This window comes from Pagrus pagrus (assembly GCF_965226575.1).
Source record: "Pagrus pagrus genome assembly, chromosome: 14".
In the NCBI taxonomy this organism is placed as follows: domain Eukaryota; kingdom Metazoa; phylum Chordata; class Actinopteri; order Spariformes; family Sparidae; genus Pagrus; species Pagrus pagrus.
Window position 1 is genome coordinate 28574214 of NC_140198.1, and position 8454 is coordinate 28582667.

General features: G+C 43.4%; 1 protein-coding gene across 1 annotated transcript; it reads right to left on the reverse strand.

Moving 5' to 3' along the window:
- Window positions 1-438: 438 nt before the first annotated feature.
- On the reverse strand, window positions 439-7556 carry LOC311269554 (heat shock cognate 70 kDa protein). Its single transcript, XM_084373764.1, has 9 exons — window positions 7408-7556; window positions 6107-6316; window positions 4035-4240; window positions 3799-3951; window positions 3145-3700; window positions 2852-3054; window positions 2463-2661; window positions 2153-2385; window positions 439-875 (listed from the first exon to the last, which is right to left on the reverse strand). Exons 2-9 carry the CDS (start codon window positions 6309-6311, stop codon window positions 678-680), a joined length of 1953 nt encoding a protein of 650 aa, XP_084229890.1. The 5' UTR covers window positions 6312-6316; window positions 7408-7556; the 3' UTR covers window positions 439-677.
- Window positions 7557-8454: the final 898 nt, after the last annotated feature.

Here is an 8454-nt window from a genome sequence, read left to right on the forward strand (position 1 = left end):
AAGTGTCTATAGATGATTTTTCAGTCGAAATGGTCGAGTCGATTTGACCAGCAGCTGTTGCTATGCAATCATGTGACTGATAAGGGAGTCACTTTATGCACATTTCATGCACCGATTTAAGATCGTTTTAAAGGATACATATATAAAAAACAAACAAACTTGTACCTCAGCACAGTCAAAATATTGAAATACCGTGCCTGTTAATCAAGCTGGTGCAGTTTCACATTGCTCAATCTGTCCTGTCAAGAAATGGCAGTAAAAATATTCAAGTCACATTTGACCAGTAGTCACTAAGCAGGAAGTTGTGCAGCCATAGTAGTTGCTTGTGTTAACTGAAGAGTTGCTTCATACCGATTCACTCGGTTGCGTTTTAAAATGAAAAACAAGCAATCAGCTTAAAAGCTGAAGGCCTCTGCAATGCCTCAAACAAAACGAAGATTGACAGTGGGTTGCAAGATATTTTATTGTCAATGCAGCGATCTCAGTATACAAACACATTACCAGACGTGAACTAACAGCTCAACTACAAGTTGTTCCCAGGTGTCAATGCAATAAATGTGATCCCTGAACCCCATTTTTATTTCTTTAAATTTCACTCTTTAGCTTGTGCTACAAGAGGGTTACTTTCTCAGAAAACATCTTTCAGGACTGGAGTGGCAGTTGAGTCGATTGACCGTTTAGTCAACCTCCTCGATGGTTGGTCCAGAAGATCCACCACCAGGGGCTGCACCACCGGCTCCAGGGAAGCTACCAGCCATGCCCTCTGGCATACCACCAGGCATGCCACCAGCACTCTGGTACAGCTTAGTGATGATGGGGTTGCACACCTTCTCCAGCTCCTTCTGTTGATGCTCATACTCATCCCTCTCGGCAGTCTTTAAAAAGAAAAAAAAAAACACAAACATTTGAAATAAATATTAGGGCTGTTCCAATTCTCCAAATCCTAAATTGGATTGTTCTTCCTCTTTTAGCACAGATGCCCATGCCATTTTTAGACTAGCATCATTGGTTTTATGCATTGATGACTCTTCATTCTTATTTCAAAAGATTGTCTGCATGGTGTCAGGAGTAATATACTATCCATTAACCTTTTGCAATGTACCACACTAGGCTGTATTCATATTTAAATACATATAAAAATGTAACAATAACTTGTTTCAGTCAACTGGAAACCAACTGTAAGAGAAGTCAAAGGGTACCTGCCATCTAGTGACTCTTTGTTGCAACTGCAGTGTGTACTACTTCACTCAGCACTTCTGCCAAATTTTTATTCTGTTTGCTTCATAGATGGAGCAAGTTTAAAAGGACTGGATTTTCAAATTTCCTAATCATCATTAATGTAGTGTGCTGTGATGGTCATGTAGCTCTGTGTTGCTCTGGAGGTCCAGCAATCTGTCGTTAAGGCCACCAAATCTGCACTGCTCAGACCTCCATAAACTTTTTCCTCCACATTATCATACATGAGGACAACACCTTTGCGGTAAGATGCCACCTGCTTGGCATTTGGTAACATGGTTCAAGTACGGCAATCGAATGATCAAATCCAGGGTTTTCCACCACTGAATAAGGTTGCATGTCTGATGCTACAAATACCCCTGAAGCACTAGTCATTGCTTTAGCCGAGTTGAATTTCGTGGAAGCTTAGCTCTAAATGACGATCGAAGAGTTGCCTGTGTTAATGGTGTAGTTTTCTCAGTTCAATCTACTTTATGATGCCTGCGGAGATGTCCACCATATGTCATGTTGCATGCAGACACGTATGCTACACACGCATAGTTTACAAACTGTTTTTTTTTTTTACAAAGTGAACGCTGTTGACATAACTCACCAGGAACTCATAATATTTCCACACTGGTGATTTCAGAGAAGCAGGAGGGGGTTCTAGTTCAGTTGATGTGTCTCTTATATCAGTAGCTGCCATGGTGTCTTAATTGGCTTCAGCTTAGAGGAGTTAACATTAACTCACTGCACTACAACATGCTGTGCGTTTTCTTTAGTCTTGGCACACCTGCTGGACGTGACACCGGGGGGGCTAAATCCTCGATTCCACATTTCAATCAATATCCTACTTGCATTTGAGGCCATGACACCCCCCATAAATATATACACATTTACACATTCATGTACAAAAAAAAATGTGCTGAATAATTACCTGGTTCTTGTCAAGCCAGCCGATGACCTCGTTGCACTTGTCCAAAATCTTCTGCTTGTCGTCATCACTGATTTTGCCAGCAAGTTTTTCATCCTCCACAGTAGACTTCATGTTGAAAGCATAAGACTCCAGGCCATTCTTAGCAGACACTTTGTCACGCTGGACATCGTCTTCAGCCTTGTACTTCTCAGCTTCCTGAACCATGCGTTCAATGTCCTCCTTACTGAGACGACCTAGCAGCAAATTGCAAAGTCAGAAACTGACAGTACATCTGAGATACTGCTTGTATTCAACAACAAAAAATACTCACCCTTGTCATTGGTGATAGTGATCTTGTTCTCCTTGCCAGTGCTCTTGTCTACAGCAGAGACATTCATAATGCCATTGGCATCAATGTCAAATGTCACCTCGATCTGGGGAACACCACGAGGAGCAGGAGGGATGCCTGTCAGTTCAAACTTTCCCAGCAGGTTGTTGTCTCTGGTCATGGCACGCTCTCCCTCATAGACCTGGTGGAAGTATGCAGGGTTAGCAGAAAATTGACAATGTGTCCACAGTTTTGCCAACTTTATTTCGCTCAGACATCCAAGGAAGGTCGTGGCCATCTTTGGTCTTGCAACCTCTGGTGGAAACTACGAATGGCAGGAATAAGCGTCATCACTGCGAAACAAACAGGAATTGGCATGATGCAGTGCTTACCTGGATGAGCACACCAGGCTGGTTGTCAGAGTAGGTGGTGAAGGTCTGGGTCTGCTTGGTAGGAATGGTGGTGTTACGTTTGATAAGGACAGTCATGACACCTCCAGCGGTCTCAATACCCAGGGACAGAGGGGTGACGTCCAGAAGCAGCAAGTCCTGCACATTCTCAGACTTGTCACCAGACAGGATGGCCGCCTGGACAGCTGTAAAAACAAGTCATGAGTTGAAACTCAGGTTTAGGTCATATAATGAAGGGAATAAAATGTGCCCGTCATCTAGCTGAAGACACTTACCAGCTCCGTAGGCCACAGCTTCATCTGGATTGATGCTCTTGTTGAGCTCCTTTCCATTGAAGAAATCCTGGAGCAGCTTCTGGATCTTGGGGATTCGGGTGGAGCCACCGACCAACACGATGTCATGGATCAGCCCTTTATCCATCTTGGCGTCACGGAGAGACTTCTCCACGGGGTCCAAGGTGCCACGGAAGAGGTCAGCATTGAGCTCTTCAAAGCGAGCCCTGGTGATTGAGGTGTAGAAGTCAACTCCCTCATACAGAGAGTCGATTTCAATGCTGGCCTGGGTGCTGGAAGACAGGGTGCGCTTTGCCCTCTCACAGGCGGTGCGCAGACGGCGGACAGCTCTCTTGTTGTCGCTGATGTCCTTCTTGTACTTGCGCTTGAACTCTGCGATGAAGTGGTTGACCATGCGGTTGTCGAAATCTTCCCCACCAAGATGGGTATCTCCAGCAGTGGACTTTACCTCAAAGATACCATCCTCAATGGTCAAGATGGACACGTCGAAGGTGCCTCCACCAAGATCGAAGATGAGAACGTTCCTTTCAGACCCAACCTAGAAATACAAATAGAATTAACATTTTCAAAGCTGCTCAGTTTGGTTATTTACATTGAACGTCAAGTATAACCAGAACTGTTTTGAGTTATATTTACCTTCTTGTCCAAACCATAAGCAATGGCAGCAGCAGTTGGCTCATTGATGATGCGCAGAACATTCAGGCCAGAGATTGTGCCAGCATCCTTAGTGGCCTGGCGCTGGGAGTCGTTGAAGTAGGCGGGTACCGTAATTACAGCATTGTTGACAGTCTTAAAAAAGGAAATAAGGTAAAGGTTAGAGCAATTTATGCCAAAATGTCAAATTTTAAACAGAGCTATGCCAGATGACTTACTTTTCCGAGGTAGGCTTCAGCAATCTCCTTCATCTTTGTCAGCACCATAGATGAGACCTCCTCTGGGTAGAAGGACTTTGACTCACCCTTGTACTCAACTTGAACCTTGGGGCGGGTATTGTCATTGATGACATTAAATGGCCAGTGCTTCATATCTGACTGTACAACTGTGTCGTCAAACCTGCGGCCAATCAGTCTTTTGGCATCTGCAAATGAAAGGTCATGTTTTAAAAACCAAAGTAAAACAGGCACCAATGTTGGCTTCCATCAATAGGCGCACACTCAAGACCCTTTCACACATGCACTGCAACTCTGGATTTCCCACAGCCTTTACCCTGCCAGCTCCCTAGTCCTATGTCCAGATGAACCACATGTGTTAATAGAGCAGACAATTGTATGGAGTGAATTCACAGTGAGCATGCACATCGACAATGTGTTAACTTCTTTTCTGGTCCCTTGGGCTTCCATACAGTCCATTAACACTGCTGCTGGACCGGACCCAAAGTGCTACAGCTTTCCTTCTATTGTGGGATCTTAATTTATGGTGTGCAGCTGCTTCATACTGCTCTCTGCTAACCTGTATATTACTTACGGGTGTCAGATTGGGTAGGGACGCTAGGGACATGTCCTCCCCAATATCCAGTGAGTAATAAATTGTCCCCGGCATTAATTTGGTTAATAGATCTTGTTCTTTACTAGTCCCGCCTCCCTTAACCAATATCACTAATAGGATTGCCATTGCGTTTTCTTGCCAACGTGTGACAGGCTGGCTCATGAATGCGTGCTGGCTGTAGCTACATCCTGTTTTTTTTTGTCTTTTTGATTCAGATGATATTTGCATTTCTGAAGCATGTAAAAGGCATGATAACAAAAGCTAGCAACAAGAAATATATGAAGATTTTCAGCCTATTGTAGTGATCCTGCTGTGTTACAATTGTGTAATTCATCCGTTGTGAATCAGGGACACCTGTAGTAACAGGGAGGAGAGGAGAAACAGCCCATTGCTGCGATTGTTAAGTCGCTCCATTCGCCGCTGTCATGCATTCACAAGCAACCTTTTTTTTTTTTTTAATCATCTGAATATGGTGACAACATCCAATGATGAGGCCAAGACCATTTCAATTAAGATGAAAACCCAACCCACAATAACTGAACAGTGCTGTGTGCCATATCCACCAGGACAAAATTGATGCAACACAAATATGCTAACAGTTCATTTCTGTTACAGACAGGCGTAGGCATAAGTTTGGCTGCCCCAAATACGAGTAAAGCACTGGACACAGCTCTTTTTTTAGGGTGTGGATATTTTTTTGTTTAAGCCTAGATGTAAATACAAACATACAGATCATTGTTTGAAGAGGCAATAGTACCCGACATAAAATGTGACCAAGGTTCCATTCAGCTGAGAAATTTGAGTGGAGAATTCATTTTTATGATTACAGTACTAATTGTTGACAATTGCAGTATGAAGTCTGTTTAACTGCCTTCTTGATGTTTATTGCCCTTTAAAAAATAAACCGTCAGTGGTGTTGACCGTTGAGCTCTGCTGTTCGCTTATGGCCCATTTGTGCTTGTGACTGTGGTAATGTAAATTGTGTAATTGCTCTCCTCCCTTTCTGCCCTTATGGCACCAGCAGACACCTAGAAACCTGCAGGCAGGGCTTGCTTTGCATTTCAATATCTGCGATGTCCTCTGTCCCCAGCAATATCAAAAGCAAACCTACATCCTTGTGCTCCATCCCCTTGCTTAAAACATACGGAGTATTCCCAGCATGTGTGAATACATCTCTCCTGTTGTGTGCTGCATGTGTGACATGTAGTCAATAACCCGATTCTCTGGATATTATTCAGCGTTCATATGTGAAAGGGGTTTCGGATATCAAGGTAGGATTTAGCCATCTTTGCCTTTCAACCTTTGGTGGAAACTTCAAGTTGCAGGAATAAACATCACAGCCAGGAAGCGCTTAAAGTGGTCTCTTAGGACAATCTAAGATTTTCAGTCTTATGTCATTCTTGCCTCAAGGTTCACTTGAGAATGACACCATTTTTTATTAAACAAACTTAATTCTTACCGAAAACTGTGTTGGTTGGGTTCATGGCAACCTGATTCTTGGCTGCATCACCAATCAGCCGCTCACTATCTGTGAAGGCCACATAGCTGGGTGTGGTCCTGTTGCCCTGGTCATTGGCAATGATTTCAACTTTGCCATGCTGGAACACACCAACACAGGAGTAGGTGGTCCCCAGATCAATACCAACTGCTGGTCCCTTGGACATTTTTCCTACAGGGAAAAAAAGAATCATGGATTCAGATGACTTATCAAAGAGTTCTGCCACCAACACAAGTACAAGTTTAAGAAAAAAAATAATAATAATTTAAATAAAAATTGTATGGCAGCAGCATACACAGTAGCATTAAATAACAAAAAATTGCAGTATGATACAAGCAATTACACTGCACTTTAAATGATTTTAAGTAAGTAGTTTGAATGATTTAGTTGGCTAATGGATAGGATATCTTTGCCAATAGCATTATTAATAAGGATCGGGGGAAGTTTGTCCTTCTACAACAACGAGTTTCACAATAAAATTACACAGATTTTGCCCCGTTATTCAAAATAAGATTAAAAAAGCTTTAACATTTTTCATATCCCCCAGGGATAATCCTGTAGCTCCTTTATTTTATTTAAGCAATCAAGTAATGTACAAGTTGGAATGTCATTCGGACTTCTCTTAAATATGTGCTGAACTGTCCAATCTAACATACTGGATAATCCAGCTAGAAAAGACGAGGCATTGTTAAAGCATGGCGCTGGTTCTGGACATGTGAGACGTCAAGTTTGCGACAAACAGACTTAAGACCGGAAATCATCCAGAGCAGCTTTATCTTCCACATAAACTCAAACAGCGCCGGAAAAGCGCGATTTAAAGACAAATTGGATCCAACTGAAAGAGTCGACAAAATTCAATTTAGACGCAGTGCGATAAACCTTTTGTTCTGAAAAGAAAGACCGGAAGTCGGCTCATCGTGTCTAGCTTCGCACCGATTGTTCGAGAACATTCTGAACGGCTCAGAATCCCAACCCCCACCCTCGCCTAGTTGCTAACGTTAGCTTGTGCTCGTGAGCACGGCCCTGAAACATGTACGTGTCTGGGCCATACCAATCATCTAACCTACACTGTTAATCTATATCGTTTCTTTTTAAGCATCACATAATCAGAACCCCAAGTATATTCTACATATTGGCAAACTGCGACAGCGAGTGGGGTTAACGTTACTCACGCCATTTGAGCGACCCACGAGGGATGTGGGGCTTTTCACTAAAATATATATAAATACATATTATTGGCGACTTATCGAAGAAAAACTTACCGAATTGTTCAAACGACGATGACTTTAGGTGTTGGTTTGGGTTGGAATGGATAGCAGCGAGGCTGGCTTGCCCTTGCCGGTATGAGGAAGGAAAGGAGGAATGCCAGCTACCGGAACCATATATATTGCCGGCAAAGCAGCCAATCAGACGTCGAGTCTTTGAGTCTTTCCTCAACGGTCCACCAATGACGTCTTGTACCTTGTGTCTTTGGCTGAATCCAAGGCTGCATCCAAAAGTCCGCACTTCACCGCACTCGCAGATTCGCGTACTTTACGGGCGCGTTCACGGAAAGTCCGCGAGTCTGGAGGGCTGTCCAAACTCACATATCATCCAGTCCACAAGGGCCCTCAAGAGGACTTCCTGCAGACTTCCAGGGAGTCCGCTTGGGCTGCAGACTTCACTAGATTTCACTGATTTAACTACCCACAATTCATTGCAATACTGACGTGACATTGTAGAACTTATTATCTAAATATGTCTGTATTATGATGTGGTTGAATATAATTTCTAGCCTAAAGGATCCAAGTAACGTTATAATAAAATTATTGTTTCACACATTCATAGTACGTTCTACAATAGGCTCGTTCGAGATGAACTGCGCCTGACTGTGTGCTATTTATTATATGAATGTGGGCTATTTAGTCTCCACACAGAATGTATTCTGTTAACAGAATAGCCTAAACCTCCAAATTAGACAAATAAGATCAAAATCTCTCCAATTCAGCAAAAATAAAAAGTTTCAACAAAACGTCATGTAGCTGAGTCAACATCTAAGCCAATCAGCTGTTAGATCAGGTGAACGCCAGGCGTTTGCAGTTGGTGGGATAGGCTCGTTCGAGATGAGCCAGGCCTGCGCAGAATCGATCACCGGCGACCGATGAATGCATGCCAGATTTGTGTCCGATTTGATCCCGACTTGCTCTGACGTCATGCACGCGCCGGCAACGATAACCTCACGAGATCAAGGCGGCCGCAGCAGGCGCCGCAGTTGCTCTCCACCGACTGCAAGACCCCAGGGCATGATGGGAAACGCCTGGCTGTCGCCT